Source organism: Salmo salar, unplaced genomic scaffold (genome assembly GCF_965601325.2).
Source record: "Salmo salar unplaced genomic scaffold, fSalSal1 ptg000306l, whole genome shotgun sequence".
Taxonomy (NCBI): domain Eukaryota; kingdom Metazoa; phylum Chordata; class Actinopteri; order Salmoniformes; family Salmonidae; genus Salmo; species Salmo salar.
Genome location: NW_027675347.1, coordinates 411,894 through 432,792, shown reverse-complemented (window position 1 = coordinate 432,792; position 20,899 = coordinate 411,894). Strand labels below are relative to the sequence as shown.

At 40.4% G+C, this 20,899-nt stretch overlaps 1 protein-coding gene across 1 annotated transcript; it reads right to left on the bottom strand.

Annotated features, from left to right (window-relative positions):
* Nucleotides 1-9,932: 9,932 nt before the first annotated feature.
* On the bottom strand, nucleotides 9,933-11,217 carry LOC145875652 (uncharacterized). Its single transcript, XM_082971490.1, has one exon. The coding sequence runs from the start codon at nucleotides 11,215-11,217 to the stop codon at nucleotides 10,066-10,068; it is 1,152 nt and encodes a 383-aa protein (XP_082827616.1). The 3' UTR covers nucleotides 9,933-10,065.
* Nucleotides 11,218-20,899: the final 9,682 nt, after the last annotated feature.

The following is a 20,899-nucleotide window of genomic DNA, read 5'->3' as shown; positions in this document are numbered from 1 at the left end:
ATTTAGTTTAAGTATAACTCTGACTTGTGTGATAAGTTTGTCTCCTCATTTGATGTTAAAGAAATTAATCACCACATTTGGGGATGTGAATCTTGACTTGGTGACCGCTCCTGGTGACCTGGGTAAATGGTGCACCAGGGATCCCTCTAACTTGGGATCTCAGGGAGACCACACTTCAGGAACGGAGCAGATGGTCCCACCTTTGATCTGAGAGGCAGCGAGCCGAGTGGATACCACATCTCGAACGTAGTTAAAAAAAAAAAAAGAATGTGAGCGAAGCACGCAAAGTGGAGTTTTTAGGCTCTGAGTGTGTATTCCTGGGTGGGGGGGGGGGGGGGGGGGGGCGCCGCCGCCGCCGCCGCCTTGGAGGTGTAAAGCCCAGCCAGCCATCTGTGAACTGAATGAAAACTGGAATCTGTGTTTACTAGTTAAGACCATTTATGATATAGTATAAGCTAGTAAGGTGCACCTGTAATTATTTTAAACATATACTTGATTTAAACCTGTAATAGTTAGTTAACGTTAGCTAGTTCATTATCACAAAAGTGAGAACTGCTCTAGATTGGAAACTTACGTTAATGAGAGTAAAGCCATGTTGGCTTTATGGAAACTTGTTTTAAACCTGTACTTATTCTAAACCTGTAATTATTTTAAACCTGTACCCCATTTTACAAGTAATGAAAAATGTATGAGTTGCATTATCCTAGGAACTAACCATGAGATAGAAATGTGAAAATATTCCTGCAGGTTAAAATATTGTTGAAAAACAACTAATTGATTAGTTATGTTTGAGAATAGCATTGTGTGACAGGCTGACTTGAAAGATTATACTCAACATTTTGCTGCGTGGCAATACTGTGTTTGGATTCTGAAGGGCATTTATACAAAAGAGGTAGTCTAGACACTGTATTAATACCATTATGCATTTGAATCCCATCTACAGCTACCATCTAAGATATTAATTTCCCTCCACAAGGGGGCGGACATGTAACGTTTCCAAAATGGGATAGTATTGTCCATGTAACGTTACCAAAATGGGATTGTATTGTACATGTAACGTTTCCAAAATGGGATAGTATTGTACATGTAACGTTTCCACAATGGGATAGTATTGTACATGTAACGTTCTGCCCCCTTGTGAGTTAATAGTATTGCATGCTGTAGCAGGCTATATAAAGAGGAAGACCTCCATTGACGATTCAGTTCGTTGTAACATCTCGTCTGGACAGGTCACCGTCCTTAGTTAGTTAGTTAGTTAGTTAGTTAGTTAGTTAGTTAGTTAGTTAGTTAGTTAGTTAGTTAACGAAGCTAACGTTAGCTAGTTCATTATCACAAAAATGAGAACTGCTCTAGATTGGAAACTTACGTTAATGAGTGTAAAGCCATGTTGTCTTTATGGAAACGATATACAATATATGGGAAAGAATATAGTTGAGGAAATAATCCAAACCTAGTTGTGCCTAGTTAGGACATAACGTTAGCTAGCTAGCTAACGGTACTGTACTGTAGCTCATACAACGCCGACGGTCAAACCCGGCTTTCTAATATTAACTTTAATTAACTATAGTAACGTTATGGAAGACATTCACAGAAAACTATCATTGTCTTCGTTATTCATTATTAGTATGTTATTTTATTATAATACATTATTTCGAGACATATTCAGAGCCAAACATCAACCTAACGTAACCTTTTTAACTGTTGTCGCATCCAAACTTGTCACCATCGTTTCCAGTTGTAATTGCGAAGTTCCCGGAAGAAGTCCAGCAACAACGGAGGTTCCTCGATGAACCCACCTTCTAACAAGTTCTTTGAAGAACCTTTTGGGGCTGTTTTTCATTGACCAAGAACCCTACGGTTCTTAGGGGATCTGAGAACGACTCCAGTTGAACCCTTCATTTTTAGAGTGTAGTCGGCTCTATTTACTCTCAGATTCAAACATGATGATTAGTATCAACGATCAAGTCAGCTGCTGCTGCTCCAATACAGTATGAGGTGAGACGGTGAACTGATGTTGAACTGGGCAGTCAGCTGCTGCTGCTCCAATATAGTATGAGGTGAGACGGTGAACTGATGTTGAACCGGGCAGTCAGCCGCTGCTGCTCCAATACAGTATGAGGTGAGACGGTGAACTGATGTTGAACCGGGCAGTCAGCCGCTGCTGCTCCAATACAGTATGAGGTGAGACGGTGAACTGATGTTGAACCGGGCAGTCAGCCGCTGCTGCTCCAATACAGTATGAGGTGAGACGGTGAACTGATGTTGAACCGGGCAGTCAGCAGCTGCTGCTCCAATACAGTATGAGGTGAGACGGTGAACTGATGTTGAACCGGGCAGTCAGCAGCTGCTGCTCCAATACAGTATGAGGTGAGACGGTGAACTGATGTTGAACCGGGCAGTCAGCTGCTGCTGCTCCAATACAGTATGAGGTGAGAAGGTGAACTGATGTTGAACCGGGCAGTCAGCTGCTGCTGCTCCAATACAGTATGAGGTGAGACGGTGAACTGATGTTGAACTGGGCAGTCAGCTGCTGCTGCTCCAATACAGTATGAGGTGAGACGGTGAACTGATGTTGAACCGGGCAGTCAGCAGCTGCTGCTCCAATACAGTATGAGGTGAGACGGTGAACTGATGTTGAACCGGGCAGTCAGCAGCTGCTGCTCCAATACAGTATGAGGTGAGACGGTGAACTGATGTTGAACCGGGCAGTCAGCTGCTGCTGCTCCAATACAGTATGAGGTGAGACGGTGAACTGATGTTGAACTGGGCAGTCAGCTGCTGCTGCTCCAATACAGTATGAGGTGAGACGGTGAACTGATGTTGAACCGGGCAGTCAGCTGCTGCTGCTCCAATACAGTATGAGGTGAGACGGTGAACTGATGTTGAACTGGGCAGTCAGCTGCTGCTGCTCCAATACAGTATGAGGTGAGAGGGTGAACTGATGTTGAACTGGGCAGTCAGCTGCTGCTGCTCCAATACAGTATGAGGTGAGAGGGTGAACTGATGTTGAATCATAATGATTAAGTTAATTAAAATGAATTTGTGAAACTGTTAAAAAAATTGTATATTCAATATTTTACGCTATTGTTATCAGATAGAAACATCATGGAATATTGTACATCATATTAAATATATTACTCTATTGTTATCATATAGAAACATCATGGAATATTGTACATCATATTAAATATATTACTCTATTGTTATCATATAGAAACATCATGGAATATTGTACATTATATGACCATCAACATACATTATTGTTTCATTCAATTTCACATAATAAGGATATTTAATATTTTCAAGTTCAGAAGTCAGAACCCATCACCTGCTATGTAAAAGAGACAGAAGAATGCACAATGGTCAATGCTATCTGGGATCCTTGGGACATCCCTACCCTAAACCCTAACCTTAACCCCTACCTTAACCATTTTAAATGTCAACTTCAACGGGCTAGGGACGTCCCAAGGATGTATCTCTACCTGAAAATACATGATCTAAGTGATTCATAGTTGGTATTCAGCAGTCATAAAGCCTTATTTACTTTAATGAACTACTAAAATAGTGATTTAGTCAGACAGCATAGACAGCAGCTCTACACATTATTGACTGACTGAACCATTCATCCTTCCATCCCTCCTCAGCCTTCCTCTCCTCTGAAGACCCAGTGAGGGTGGAGCTCAGTCAGAGAGCTGTTGAGGGACTGGTTAGGCAGAACACTTCTACAGCCAGAGAGGTGAGAGGTCACACATGGTTTAGAATGTAAATATTTATGTCCCCTTAGCGGTTCATCACGTCAGCAAAAGGGAATATGTTCCATCATCTATGTTTATTTACATTAGTGCAAATTGTCCACTGATATTGGTGTAATTTCTCACCCCTTTTGGCTGTATGAAAGTTCATTTCCCCTCAGACACACACATTTGTTCTTTGTTATTACCCGAGCCACTGCCTGTTCAGCCTGCTATCATCCAGAAGGCGAGGTCAGTACAGGTGCATCAAAGCTGGAACTGAAAGACTGAAAAACAGCTTCTATCTCCAGGCCATCAGACTGTTAAACAGCTTCTATCTCCAGACCATCAGACTGATAAACAGCTTCTATCTCCAGGCCATCAGACAGCTTCTATCTCCAGACCATCAGACTGATAAACAGCTTCTATCTCCAGACCATCAGACTGATAAACAGCTTCTATCTCCAGGCCATCAGACTGTTAAACAGCTTCTATCTCCAGGCCATCAGACTGTTAAACAGCTTCTATCTCCAGACCATCAGACTGTTAAACAGCTTCTATCTCCAGACCATCAGACTGATAAACAGCTTCTATCTCCAGGCCATCAGACTGATAAACAGCTTCTATCTCCAGGCCATCAGACTGATAAACAGCTTCTATCTCCAGACCATCAGACTGATAAACAGCTTCTATCTCCAGGCCATCAGACTGTTAAACAGCTTCTATCTCCAGGCCATCAGAATGGTAAACAGCTTCTATCTCCAGACCATCAGACTGATAAACAGCTTCTATCTCCAGGCCATCAGACTGATAAACAGCTTCTATCTCCAGACCATCAGACTGTTAAACAGCTTCTATCTCCAGGCCATCAGACTGTTAAACAGCTTCTATCTCCAGGCCATCAGACTGATAAACACCTTCTATCTCCAGGCCATCAGACTGGTAAACAGCTTCTATCTCCAGGCCATCAGACTGTTAAACAGCTTCTATCTCCAGGCCATCAGACTGATAAACAGCTTCTATCTCCAGGCCATCAGACTGTTAAACAGCTTCTATCTCCAGGCCATCAGACTGTTAAACAGCTTCTACCTCCAGGCCATCAGACTGGTAAACAGCTTCTATCTCCAGGCCATCAGACTGATAAACAGCTTCTATCTCCAGGCCATCAGACTGTTAAACAGCTTCTATCTCCAGGCCATCAGACTGTTAAACAGCTTCTATCTCCAGGCCATCAGACTGTTAAACAGCTTCTATCTCCAGGCCATCAGACTGTTAAACAGCTTCTATCTCCAGGCCATCAGACTGTTAAACAGCTTCTATCTCCAGGCCATCAGACTGTTAAACAGCTTCTATCTCCAGGCCATCAGACTGATAAACAGCTTCTATCTCCAGGCCATCAGACTGTTAAACAGCTTCTATCTCCAGGCCATCAGACTGTTAAACAGCTTCTATCTCCAGGCCATCAGACTGTTAAACAGCTTCTACCTCCAGGCCATCAGACTGTTAAACAGCTTCTATCTCCAGACCATCAGACTGATAAACAGCTTCTATCTCCAGGCCATCAGACTGGTAAACAGCTTCTCTCTCCAGGCCATCAGACTGGTAAACAGCTTCTCTCTCCAGGCCATCAGACTGTTAAACAGCTTCTCTCTCCAGGCCATCAGACTGTTAAACAGCTTCTATCTCCAGGCCATCAGACTGTTAAACAGCTTCTATCTCCAGGCCATCAGACTGATAAACACCTTCTATCTCCAGGCCATCAGACTGGTAAACAGCTTCTATCTCCAGGCCATCAGACTGTTAAACAGCTTCTATCTCCAGGCCATCAGACTGATAAACAGCTTCTATCTCCAGGCCATCAGACTGTTAAACAGCTTCTATCTCCAGGCCATCAGACTGTTAAACAGCTTCTACCTCCAGGCCATCAGACTGGTAAACAGCTTCTATCTCCAGGCCATCAGACTGATAAACAGCTTCTATCTCCAGGCCATCAGACTGTTAAACAGCTTCTATCTCCAGGCCATCAGACTGTTAAACAGCTTCTATCTCCAGGCCATCAGACTGTTAAACAGCTTCTATCTCCAGGCCATCAGACTGTTAAACAGCTTCTATCTCCAGGCCATCAGACTGTTAAACAGCTTCTATCTCCAGGCCATCAGACTGTTAAACAGCTTCTATCTCCAGGCCATCAGACTGATAAACAGCTTCTATCTCCAGGCCATCAGACTGTTAAACAGCTTCTATCTCCAGGCCATCAGACTGTTAAACAGCTTCTATCTCCAGGCCATCAGACTGTTAAACAGCTTCTACCTCCAGGCCATCAGACTGTTAAACAGCTTCTATCTCCAGACCATCAGACTGATAAACAGCTTCTATCTCCAGGCCATCAGACTGGTAAACAGCTTCTCTCTCCAGGCCATCAGACTGGTAAACAGCTTCTCTCTCCAGGCCATCAGACTGTTAAACAGCTTCTCTCTCCAGGCCATCAGACTGTTAAACAGCTTCTCTCTCCAGACCATCAGACTGTTAAACAGCTTCTATCTCCAGACCATCAGACTGATAAACAGCTTCTCTCTCCAGGCCATCAGACTGTTAAACAGCTTCTCTCTCCAGACCATCAGACTGTTAAACAGCTTCTATCTCCAGGCCATCAGACTGATAAACAGGCATCATGAAATCATTGGCCCTTTAATAATGTTTACATATCATTTCTCATCTCATATGTATAAACTGTATCTCAGTCTATGCTGCTCTGACATTGTTTATCCATATATTTATATATTCCTAATTCCATTCCTTTACTTAGATTTGTGTGCATTAGGTATTTGTTGTGAAATTGTTAGATATTACTGCACTGTGGGAACTAGAAGGACAAGCATTTCACTACACCTGCAATAACATCTGCTGAACACCTGTATGTGACCAACAACATTTGATTTATTATGAAGGTAATTTGTGTCAAATGTACTTTTCCCCTCATTCACCCCACCTCTTTACATTGCTTATGCATATTCAGTGGCCTGACTGCATCCAGACTATGTCAAAGGCCCATCCTGGTAGATCTGAACCTAATGCAGCTTGGAGTGATCAGAAGTCACATTTAGGTGCCAGGTATAACTGAGGCCATAGATGCTCCAAATACATTACTTTGAGTGTTTTATATAATATGACTAAATGTGTTTCTGTGTTGCAGGGACAGTCAATAAATGGAACAGCAAGGCCACAGAACATGACATAAGCAGAGCTGTGGGAGACCACCTCAAGCCCCTGGTAGAGCCGGGGGTGGTGTTTACCACTCCACCACGCCTTCAGCAGGCTGGAAAAGTGATACTGTTTTTCATACCAAGAGTCTGTTGATTGGCCAGTCATTGGGTTAATTTGTTGAAATCAAATCAAGCTTTATTTATACAGCACATTTCAGACATGGATGCAACACAATGGCTTCACAGGAAAAAAAATTTAAAATGAAAATAAACAGAAATATTTAGTAAACAACAAACAGAAGATTAACAACTGAAAGACTAATGAACATTCTAAGGAAATGCCATTGATTAAAATATTAATTGGATGCAACATCCAACCCAAAATACCAGCTTGTTTTACTACTTTGTTTGTTGTTACGTTACCCAGCAAGAAAAATCTCAAATGTTGCTCAAACAGAAGAGGGACTAACAAAGAGCCACTGACAACAACCACAACTAAACAGGTGGGTTTTAGGAGGGGCTCTGAAAGACACTATGGGGGTGTCCACTGGAAGTTGACTAGTAACAACAACTGGGACATAAAAGACACCCACCATGAGACCCACTAAATCTGCCCAAGAAGAGGAAAACAAAAGAAAGACCCACACCAAACTTAAAGACAGGAAGTAAACCAAAAAGGTGGAGCAACTAAAGGTGTTGACTCTCCACATGTATCAAGACAACTGGAGCACTGGGCCAGACACTCTTAAATAGAACCTGGACCAGCTCAGGTGAAACACCTTCCCACTAACGAGATGGACAAGCCAGCACAGGTGTAACACATACTGACTAACGAGGTGACACCAATCAGTGCGTCCTACGTGCTAACGAGCTAGACGTGCTGACGAGCTAACGAGCTAGACGGGCTAACGAGCTAGACCTGCTAAAGTCCAACCTCAAAACATAAATGGAAAAACCAAAGCCTGTAACACCTTAAGACATCAAATATATCCTATATTTTTGTTGGAAAAGTTTGCTCACCACCAACAGAAAACAACTTCCATTTCCCATTATAATCAACTACAATGCTTCACCTTCTACAATATAATCATGGTGTCTACTGGCTGTCAACAATTAAAAACAAGAAAAAAAACACGCATTTCTAAATAATAATATACAATAGGATTATTTGTCCTTTTTCTTTCTATAGAATCCTAAATCCCACTAGCTTCTAGAACATTCGTCTTCCTAAAACTCACTAGCTTCTAGAACTCTCCTCTTTCTAAATCCCACTAGCTTCTAGAACTCTCGTCTCCTTGGAACGAGCCCAAACAAAACTCATCTCCAATACGGAAAAACGTGCAGTCAAAATAAATAAAGATCCATAGCAACGCACTGGCTAAACGCAAAACACAAATCTTATATCCATTTGGGGGGGAAATCAGGTTGAACCTGCTCTTGAAACTAACACAACAAAACAAAAAACACATGGAAATGGAGATATATTTTACCTCACTGGTTAGAGGACAACCTGCAGAAGACAGTCAGCTACATTTTGGAGTGATGCAGTTAAATTTAGGGGTCGGTAAACAAAGGAACACAACACTTATGTCATAACTCGATCGATATCATGCTAAAATCATTTGTGTGACAGAAGGGAGATGAGGTTGCACGTCCTGTTAAAACTAACAGCTCAAAAACCACACGGAATCTAGGAATAATGTGTTGTTACGAATCCCTTTGGCCCTGCAGTCTAGGGGAGATGGAACTGAGACCCTGTGGCTCAGTTGGTAGAGCATGGTGTTTGCAACACCAGGGTTGTGGGTTCGATTCCCACGGGGGGTTAGCACGGGGGGAGAAAATAAATAAAAATAATGTATGAAATGTATGCATTCACTACTGTAAGTCGCTCTGGATAAGAGCATCTGCTAAATGACGTAAATGTAAATAAATCATGCAAATTATAATAGTGAAAAGTAACAGTGAGAACAAAAACCATAGACAACTGAAATCTACGTCAAACTCAAAAGGTTTATTGTTTAAACACATGGTAAGGGGGGGGGGGGGGGGGGGGGGGTGAGAAAAGGGGCTGAGCGGGACCCAAGCAAAGAAACAATAATCCAAAACCACCCCTAAGCTAGACTAGCCTATTTCAACAACAGCTAGCTAACTAACCAAAAATACAGGGGGTGGTCCGCCCAGTTCTAACTAGTGTATTTAGACACTGTTTTCCTACGGGTAATGTTGGGCGACTGGTCTTCTTACCCCCTTTTCCCACCAAACAAACAAGTCAAACAAAACAATACTCACAGGTACCGGACAAATGGGACATGTGGGGTGAAAGAAAAACAAAAGAGATGGGAGAGAGAGAGCATACAAAGAGAGATTGAAAGAATGACACAAAGATTGATCTCACAGAGAGAGATTGAACACAGAGTGATAATGAGCTAGAGACTGGGGTTTTTAAACCAAGGGAAAGAGGCTGTGATTGGGTGAGGAAAGGGGAGCAGGTGTCTTCTGATTGGGGACTGATTGATGACTGATTGGGGAGTGATGATTGTCACCTGTGAGGGGAGAAGGAAAGAAAAGAAACACACATACTGGATACACACACAGGATACCTGTATCCGTAACATGTGTACATCCCTGGTTAGAGGAGAATTTGTAGAAAACAGCTAGCTACATTTTGAAGTGTTGCATTTTGATTCAAGTGGGTCACCAACGTGGTAAGTGTAACACAACTAAACACACACAAAAAAAACGTTCAATTCAGAGCCTGGATTTTCCTCTGAGGCTAATATCCAAATCCTGTTGAAATCAATTGATAAAGGGGCAAACATTTATGCTTCTACATTGTGAAATTATTAAAATCTCCTACAACAATGTTAACATTCTACATTGTGCCATTAATTCATTGATATCATGAAACAACTCCTTCATGTATGTATTTTCTGATATTTGATCTGAGATCTGCTTTGAGATTTCTCTCCTGTGTGTGTTCTCTGTGTTGTACCAGGCTGTTTGACTTAGTAAAACTCTTCCCACATCGATTAGAGCTATACGTTTTCTCTCCTGTGTGTGTTCTCTGGTGTACTGTCAGACCAGTAGATGAAACAAAACTCTTCCAACATTGATTACAGCTATGAGTTCTCTCATGTGTGTGTTCTCTGGTGTGCTATCAGGCTGGTTGAATGACTAAAACTCTTCCCACATTGAGTACAGCTATATGGTTTCTCTCCTGTGTGTGTTCTCTGGTGTGATATCAGGCTGGTTGAATGACTAAAACTCTTCCCACATTGAGTACAACTATACGGTTTCTCTCCTGTGTGTGTTCTCTGGTGTGATATCAGGCTGCTTGAATGACTTAAACTCTTCCCACATTGAGTACAGCTATAAAGTTTCTCTCCTGTGTGTATTCTCTGGTGTCGAATCAGACTGCTAGATCTAGCAAAAATATTCCCACATTGATCACAGCTATACGCTTTCTCTCCTGTGTGTGTTCTCTGGTGTGATATCAGGTTTCTTAGCTGAGTAAAACTCTTCCCACATTGAGTACAGCTATACGGTTTCTCTCCTGTGTGGATTCTCTGGTGTAGAGTAAGATTTCTATATGTAGTAACACTCTTCCCACATTGATCACAGCTAAAAGACTTCTCTCCTGTGTGTGTTCTCTGGTGTAGAGTAAGATTTCTATATGTAGTAACACTCTTCCCACATTGATCACAGCTAAAAGACTTCTCTCCTGTGTGGATTCTCTGGTGTAGAGTAAGATTTCTATATGTAGTAACACTCTTCCCACATTGATCACAGCTAAAAGACTTCTCTCCTGTGTGTGTTCTCTGGTGTACTGTCAGACCAGTAGATGAAACAAAACTCTTCCCACATTGAGTACAGCTATAAGGTTTCTCTCCTGTGTGGATTCTCTGGTGTACTGTCAGACCAGTAGATGAAACAAAACTCTTCCCACATTGAGTACAGCTATAAGGTTTCTCTCCTGTGTGGATTCTCTGATGAATTTTAATGCCTGCTGAGGAGGTGAATCTCTTCCCACAGTCAGAGCAGCAGAGAGTTCTCTTCCCTGTGGATCTCTGCAGGTGTTTCTTGAGGTGTTCTGATGTGGAGAGACTCTTCTCTGCCTCGTCAGCATCATGATGTTGTTGAGGCTCCCCAGAGGATCCACGATAGTCCCGTCTCTCTCCTGTGTGAACAACAAAGTTAGACAGATGATTAAAGGCCCACAACAGCAGTAATCCACTGTATAAGGTGATGCCAACAGTGTAGCCATGATGTACAACAACTGACATCTGTAATGAATGTTAAAATGATTTAACAATTGTCTTAAAATGAGCAAGAATAGTCATCTTTAGTCTTGTTTTCACATTAGTATTAAAACCGATGATTGTAGGCTAGAAATAAATTATTAAAGTTGTTGAAACCCTAAGCAGTGTGCCAGACGACTTTGGTCTCCAATATAGGCCCCTTTCTGTGTTTGCTAAAATTGCGGCACGAGGGCAAAGCACACAATTTGGTTGCAGAAACTCATCCCTGCTAATGAGGAAACGGCTAGTTATGGATGTAGTATATCTGGTAATGAGGAAACCACTAGTTATGGATGTAGTATATCTGCTAATGAGGAAACCACTAGTTATGGATGTAGTATATCTGCTAATGAGGAAACCACTAGTTATGGATGTAGTATATCTGGTAATGAGGAAACCACTAGTTATGGATGTAGTATATCTGGTAATGAGGAAACCACTAGTTATGGATGTAGTATATCTGGTAATGAGGAAACCACTAGTTATGGATGTAGTATATCTGGTAATGAGGAAACCACTAGTTACGGATGTAGTATATCTGGTAATAAGGAAACCACTAGTTACGGATGTAGTATATCTGGTAATGAGGAAAGCACTAGTTATGGATGTAGTATATCTGGTAATGAGGAAACCACTAGTTATGGATGTAGTATATCTGCATGGAGCAAAAATGGTGAGCAAAGATTTTAGCACAAGATCAGGAGTGCTACTCAAGGAAACTCACATTAAGCTCTGTGTCTATTTACTAATTCACCACCGTGGGGGAAAACTCAGGGGAGTTCTCATAGGCTGACAGCAAAAATAGCCTCCATTTGCAGGTTGCTTATGAGTGCATTTCACATTACTTTTGGATTATAATTGTAAGGCTCGCTTGAATCTCCTGCTTAATATGTTTGTGTTATTGTCGCAAATCAACTAATTTATACTTAAAAAACACTTCAACCAGTAAAATGCTCCTTGGCTAGCTTTTCCATCAGCCTGACAATGAGGGTTTGTACACTAAGTGTTTAACAAACAATAACAGTAATTTTTTTCTTCACATCAAAAAGCAAGTAAACAAAGTCTAATCAAAATCAATTGCAAATGAGAATAGTTCCTCAAAGTATTTAAAAAATATATTTCCAGCTCTCACCCTTTCGATAACCACTCAGCATTAAAGGGACAAATGTAATGCTCTGATCCAGTGGAAATGTCATAAAATACCTGATTACTTCTTATCCTTTGAACAAATAGCCTACAGCTGTGTCTGTCCCAAACTCACTGGCCGGGAAACTCTGAGGGCCCAGAATATTTTATACAATGTTGCAAGCTTGCTATCACAAGTTTAGGAGGACCCAGTTGATAGTTGATATGTTTTAAGTTCGTTGTAGACAGGCCATGTGCAGCCAAAGTGATTTATAGGATATTTATTACCTGCAGGCTGCAATGTTTTTATTTGTTGGCTTTATGTAGGTTATTTTTACATAGTTGGCAATAAAAATTCCTTTTAGATTTGTATAATTTTCTTTTAGATTTAGATAGAATGTAGATTAATCACAGACAATGATTTTAAAATCTTCCATGAAAATGTGCATATGAAAATCCTAACTGGCACCAGATCAGTAGAAATGGTCAGATAAATTGCCACTCGAAATGGAAAAGGTTCGAGTCATCCCTCGAGTCATTTGTGTGTCTTAATTATTTGGTCAAACAGTGTGCTTAAAGCATCAGACCAGTTCAGTACATATAGTTGATTTTATTAAAACACATGGGTTGTGTCTATATATGGAAAAATATACATAACATTTCAACCAATCGATTGGTAGAAAGAACAGACAACTCTTGGTTGACCAAGATGTATTTTAGGTGGGGACAGCACTAGAACATGATGTTGGGGACAGCACTAGAACATGATGTTGGGGACAGCACTAGAACATGATTTTGGGGCCTCTGAGTTGTGCAGCGGTCTAAAACACTGTATCTCAGTGCTTGAGGCGTCACTACAGACACCCTGGTTCGAGTCCAGGCTGTGTCACAACTGGCCGTGATTGGGAGTTACAGTGAGGGAAAAAAGTATTTGATCCCCTGCTGATTTTGTACATTTGCCCACTGACAAAGAAATGATCAGTCTATAATTTTAATGGTAGGTTTATTTGAACAGTGAGAGACAGAATAACAAAAAAATCCAGAAAAACACATGTCAAAAATGTTATAAATTGACTTGCATTCAATGTTTGGGGCATCGCGACTGGTTACCTATTTTGATGTGATATGAAAGTATTGTGTGAAATTATTTTGATGTGAAAGTATTTTAAATAATTTTGATGTGATATGAAAGTATTATTTGAAATTATTTTGATGTGAAAGTATTTGAAATAATTGATGTGATATGAAAGTATTATTTCAAATAATTTTGATGTGATATTTAAGTATTGTGTGAAATTATTCTGAATTGATATGAAAGTACAGCGATTTATGTTTCTAGAAACGTATCGCAATTGAGAATCGATTCACATTTAGATGGATTATTTTACTATTTTACCTGAACAGAGCCAGTCTACCTCTGAAAATAACATACAGTCCTTGGACCTTGAGGAGTAACGGGGGCAGCAATCAGCAGTAGAAACAATAACAAAGCGTACTCCCTGCCCGTTTCAGTAAAAAGCTGAGGGATGGGGCTGGAGAAATGTAACCATCCATGATATCAACATTATAGTTTTAACCATGTTTTGAGGATATACAGTGTTTGTTTATATTTACTGACAAACATTGGAGTAAAAAAAGCTTATATTTTGGGTTCTGATGGGGGTTCGACAGTTCAACTAAGCTCATGAGGCATTTATAAGTGATTTATTCAAGAAACAGATGGGTACATATCATTAATGTATAAGTCCCCAAATGGATGTAACAACTGCTGATTGCCCCTTTAAGAGAACATCTTGGGCTAATCTAATAGGAGATATTGAGGACTACAGTATTTCAGGCATTGTCATTGGATGCATTTGATCAATTGTTAACGTTTTGTTGATGGTCCACTCTTGATGTTCTACACGTTACAGTGAAGCTTCAGCCATTCCTACAGAACAACATTAAAGTGTAGAACCCTTTTACTGCATATTGGTTCAACGACTGCAGAGACGGTACTTACTGGTGTTAAACAGATCTCCAACCTCCACTTCTTCCTCCAATGTAACAGTCATCTCCCCCTCTTCCTCTTTCACTCCAAAAACTGCATCCTCCTCTTTCTCTTCCTCCTCTTCTTTTACTGAAACATCCTCCTCCTCTTTCACTCTGAAAGAGTCGTCCTCTTCTTTCACTGAAACGTCTTTCTCTTCTTCTTTCACTGTAACAGCTTCACCCTCCACTTGTTTTTGTATTGTAACATCTTTCTCTTCCTCCTCCTCTTTCACAAGAGCTTCTTTCTCCGTCCAGCAGACCTCCTCTTCTTTATCAGGAGGAGAGTAGCTTAGTGAACTCATGGTCGGTATGTTAGCTAGTTAGCATTAGCGACTAGCCTAGTTCTAAGCTAACTTAGCAAACCAGCTAGCTGACAAACAACGTAAATATATCATTAAATGGGCCAACAAGTACATACAACAGAAGTGTGTTTAATACACAGCGACTAATATACACCAAACCAGTGTAAAGAGCGTGAATGTTGTAGCTATGTTTGCTAGAAAGCTACCGAGGTGTCTGACTAGCTGTTGTTGTTGAAGGAGCGTCCCGTCCACTAGATTATACGTCACACTGGCAGCATCGCCTGAACCTAAAAGACGCACATCGCCATCTGCTGACTGGACTGGGCAACGCAGTTGAGGAACCAAACGTTTATTTTTCATTTATTTCATAAAAGTTTAATATTATATTAAGTCGTTCAAAGAGAAGCATGTGTTGATTGATTCGTGTTTAATGATTGAGAATTTAAAACAAACGTTACACCCACTACATATTTGCATTGAACCATACTTCTGACATGGATAATTTTTACCCCAGAGGCATATCTTGTATCATAGCCAAAATGTAGTTTATTCAATTCTTCATGACTTTGTCAATCAACTTGTTCTTAATAAATCTATATCATGGTTTAGTGTTTCTGTATCAATATGGACTTTTAACAAATTCAAATCCTTTGGAGTCATTTTGACCCCAGCCAAAAGCACCTTTGATAAATAGGACGTTTATTTCAAATCAAAATCACATTTTATTGGTCACATACACGTGTTTAGCAGATGTTATTGCTGGTGTAGCGAAATGCTTGTGTTTCTAGCTCCGACAGTGCAGTAATATCTAACAATTTCACAACATATACCCAATACACACAAATCTAAGTTTTGAATCTAGGTTTCTCTGTAGATATGATCCATCCCACCAGAGGGTGGAGGGGCTCCTGTATCAGTGGTTTTGACCAGATAGACACCTGCAGACACACAGTATAGTGCCTTCCATGTACTCTCCTATGATTGGACTTTTCTATATCACATGACAGTGTATACACTTTCATTTGATTTGATCATGTACAAAACTGCGGTAGAAAAGTAAAGTATTCAGACCCCTTCACATTTTCCACATTTTGTTACGTTACAGCCTTATTCTAAAATTTAATATTTTTTCCCCCTCATCAATCTACACACAATACCCCATAATCACATCACAATACCCCATAATGACATCACAATAGCCCATAATGTCATCACAATACCCCATAATGACAAAGTGAAAACAGGTTTTTAGACATTTTTGCAAATGTATTTACTTAGGTATTCAGTCCTTTTGCTATGAGACTCGAAATTGAGCTCAGATGCATCCTGATTCCATTGATCATCCTTGAGATGTTTCTACAACTTGATTGGAGTCCAGTTGTGGTAAATGCAATTCATTGGACATGATTTGAAAGGCACACATCTGTCTATGTAAGGTCCCACAGTTGACAGTGCATGTCAGAGCAAAAACCAAGCCATGAGGTCCAAAGGAATTGTCCATAGAGCTCTGAGACAGGATAGTGTCGAGCTACAGATCTGGAGAAAGGTACCAAAAAATGTCTTCAGCATTGAAGGTCCCCAAGAACAAAGATGCCTCCATCATTCTTAAATGGAAGAAGTTTGGAACCACCAAGACTCTTCCTAGAGCTGGCCGCCCGGCCAAACTGAGCAATCTGGGGAGAAGGGCCTTGGTCAAGGAGGTGAACAAGAACCCGATGGTCACTCTGACAGAGCTCCAGTGTTCCTGCCAAGTTAGCAGCTACTCTTCCTGGGGTTTATTATGAATCCCCATTAGTTCCTGCCAAGTAAGGTCAGGGAGCTCCGCCCCTTTCAAGCAAAAGGTATAAATGATGGGTCATGAATTAACAGGTATAAATGATGGGTTATGAACAAACAGGTATAAATGATGGGTTATAAATTAACAGGTATAAATGATGGGTTATGAACTAACAGGTATAAATGATGGGTTATGAATTAACAGGTATAAATGATGGGTTATGAATTAACAGGTATAAATGATGGGTTATGAACTAACAGGTATAAATGATGGGTTATGAATTAACAGGTATAAATGATGGGTTATGAACTAACAGGTATAAATGATGGGTTATGAATTAACAGGTATAAATGATGGGTTATGAATTAACAGGTATAAATGATGGGTTATGAATTAACAGGTATAAATGATGGGTTATGAACTAACAGGTATAAATGATGGGTTATGAATTAACAGGTATAAATGATGGGTTATGAATTAACAGGTATAAATGATGGGTTATGAACTAACAGGTATAAATGATGGGTTATGAATTAACAGGTATAAATGATGGGTTATGAATTAACAGGTATAAATGATGGGTTTTGAATGAACAGGTATAAATGATGGGTTTTGAATTAACACATCCCCTGCGAGCCCAGGCATTTCAATACATTCAGGATTTCTTACGGTCCATGTGCAATGTATATGGTTATCTCTGTCTCTCTCTCCATCTCTTCTTTAACAAGCAGCCATGTTGTTGTCATTCCACTAGGGACCTGTTTTCAGCATTTTAAGTCTCCAGTCAATAACCAGTGCACTGGAATTATCCCTTTACACATGTACTGTACTGGAATTATCCCTCTACACCCTTTACACATGTACTGCACTGGAATTATCCCTCAACACCCTTTACACATGTACTGTACTGGGATTATCCCTCTACACCCTTTACACATGTACTGCACTGGGATTATCCCTCTACACCCTTTACACATGTACTGCACTGGGATTATCCCTCTACACCCTTTACACATGTACTGCACTGGAATTATCCCTCTACACCCTTTACACATGTACTGCACTGGAATTATCCCTCTACACCCTTTACACATGTACTGCACTGGAATTATCCCTCTACACCCTTTACACATGTACTGCACTGGAATTATCACATTGGCTGGCAGAAACGTACTGTTTTTTTATTGGGCCATCAAAGCTGTCTCAGTAAGAGACTAGTTGATTATGGACTAACAGTCTAACAGTCTGAAGGTCACAACTCACGTTATTCTGGTTAAACAGAGAGAGACCAGTTGATTAAGGAGTGGGGATTTTTTGACAATTAGGAAATAATGTCATGTTTTACTCGTACCTCAGCCAGCATTGTGAATGGTTAAGAAATAATATGTCATGTTTTACTAGTACCTCAGCCAGCATTGTGAACGGTTAGGAAATAATATGTCATGTTTTACTCGTACCTCAGCCAGCATTGTGAATGGTTAGGAAATAATATGTCATGTTTTACTAGTACCTCAGCCAGCATTGTGAATGGTTAGGAAATAATATGTCATGTTTTACTCGTACCTCAGCCAGCATTGTGAATGGTTAGGAAATAATATGTCATGTTTTACTAGTACCTCAGCCAGCATTGTGAATGGTTAAGAAATAATATGTCATGTTTTACTAGTACCTCAGCCAGCATTGTGAATGGTTAGGAAATAATATGTCATGTTTTACTCGTACCTCAGCCAGCATTGTGAATGGTTAGAAAATAATATGTCATGTTTTACTAGTACCTCAGCCAGCATTGTGAATGGTTAGGAAATAATATGTCATGTTTTACTAGTACCTCAGCCAGCATTGTGAATGGTTAGGAAATAATATGTCATGTTTTACTCGTACCTCAGCCAGCATTGTGAATGGTTAGGAAATAATATGTCATGTTTTACTAGTACCTCAGCCAGCATTGTGAATGGTTAGGAAATAATATGTCATGTTTTACTAGTACCTCAGCCAGCATTGTGAATGGTTAGGAAATAATATGTCATGTTTTACTAGTACCTCAGCCAGCATTGTGAATGGTTAGGAAATAATATGTCATGTTTTACTAGTACCTCAGCCAGCATTGTGAATGGTTAGGAAATAATATGTCATGTTTTACTAGTACCTCAGCCAGCATTGAAAATGGTTAGGAAATAATATGTCATGTTTTACTAGTACCTCAGCCAGTATTGTGAATGGTTAGGAAATAATGTCATGTTTTACTCGTACCTCAGCCAGCATTGTGACTGGTGTCTGAGGCGATGACATACTAGACCATGACAGTAAATCTAATACTTAGGTGTTTTTAGTCATCCATGAAAGGTCTGGGGTGGTTCTGTGGTTATAAGTTACTGACCTTGGAATACATTTCTGGCCATGCTGGCAGGGTCTGAATCAAACCCAATGTCCACCTGGTACACTGGCAGGGTCTGAATCAAACCCAATGTCCACCTGGTACACTGGCAGGGTCTGAATCAACCCAATGTCCACCTGGTACACTGGCAGGGTCTGAATCAAACCCAATGTCCACCTGGTACACTGACAGGGTCTGAATCAAACCCAATGTCCACCTGGTACACTGACAGGGTCTGAATCAACCCAATGTCCACCTGGTACACTGACAGGGTCTGAATCAAACCCAATGTCCACCTGGTACACTGACAGGGTCTGAATCAACCCAATGTCACACTGGTACACTGACAGGGTCTGAATCAAACCCAATGTCCACCTGGTACACTGACAGGGTCTGAATCAAACCCAATGTCCACCTGGTACACTGGCAGGGCCTGAATCAAACCCAATGTCCACCTGGTACACTGACAGGGTCTGAATCAAACCCAATGTCCACCTGGTACACTGACAGGGTCTGAATCAAACCCAATGTCCACCTGGTACACTGACAGGGTCTGAATCAACCCAATGTCACACTGGTACACTGACAGGGTCTGAATCAAACCCAATGTCCACCTGGTACACTGGCAGGGTCTGAATCAACCCAACGTCCACCTGGTACACTGACAGGGTCTGAATCAACCCAATGTCCACCTGGTACACTGGCAGGGCCTGAATCAAACCAATGTTAAGGGGAGGGTAGATTGGTCAAGAGGGTGATGATTATTGTTGTTCTACTGCCTGATTGTTATGCAACAACACTGTTTACAAAAGCTTTGTTAAAGAACAAGTTGTTGTTTGTGTCGCACTGCTTTGCTTTATCTTGGCCAGGTCGCAGATGTAAATGAGAACTTGTTCTCAACTGGCCACCTGGTTAAATAAAGGTGAAATTGTTTAATTTTTTTGTTTGTTAATTTTTTTACAACATTAACAATGTCTACACTGTATTTCTGATAAATGTTATTATTATTTTAATGGATGAAAAATGTGCTTTCTTTAAAAAACAAGGACATTTCTAAGTGACCCCAAACTTTTGAACGGTAGTATATATCTACATGATGTATTGTTACACCATGTAGGAGCAGTATAGACCTAGTCTGTTCATTATATACATCTACATGATGTATTGTTACACCATGTAGGAGCAGTATAGACCTAGTCTGTTCATTATATACATCTACATGATGTATTGTTACACCATGTAGGAGCAGTATAGACCTAGTCTGTTCATTATATACATCTACATGATGTATTGTTACACCATGTAGGAGCAGTATAGACCTAGTCCTATAGCTAGTCCTATATTATTTTAAACTAATACAATTGTTCAGAAAAAGAGATTTAATTTAACATGTAATTCTCAAAAGGTAGGGGTCTGAATTATTGCCACCCATGTTTTCAATACTCCAGCACCCTCCCCTTGGGAGGATAATGACACTGAAATGTTTTATGAGTCTGAAGACTGAGATGGCAATTGAAAATGTTGATTTTGTGCCCAATTAACCATTTCTTTGTGGATGTTGATGTGTCTTGCTGGAAGATCCTCTTATGGCCAAGTCTCAGCCTCCTAGCAGAGAGGTAACCAGGTTTTGGGCTAAAATATCCTGGTAGTGGGTAAAGTTAATTAATTTATTTATAATTTTAGCTCATCTTTATCAAGGGTATCAATAACTAGGTGCTTATTTTGATATGTAGTTATTTGACTGAATCAGAAATACAGATGTGGAGTAGATGTAGAGTTTGTTTTAAATTCTCATAAAAAAATCTGAACTAATCAAACAACACTTGTTGCTCTTTGTACGTGTTGATATAATATTCATATTTAATGGAGAGGAAAAAAACGTTTCCCTAAACTGCTTTATAATATTATAATTCAATGAAAGAATAAAAATAGTTTTCCCTCCTCAACTGCGTTTCCTCCCTCCAGACAGCAGATGGCGATATGTGTCTTTCAGGCGATGTTTCTAGTGTGACGTATAATCTAGTGGACGGAACGCTTCTTCAACAACTGCAGCCACCT

Excerpts from the sequence above, each read along its gene's own strand:
- LOC145875652 (XM_082971490.1), bottom strand. The coding sequence starts at position 11,217 with ATGTCAGTTGTTGTACATCATGGCTACACTGTTGGCATCACCTTATAC.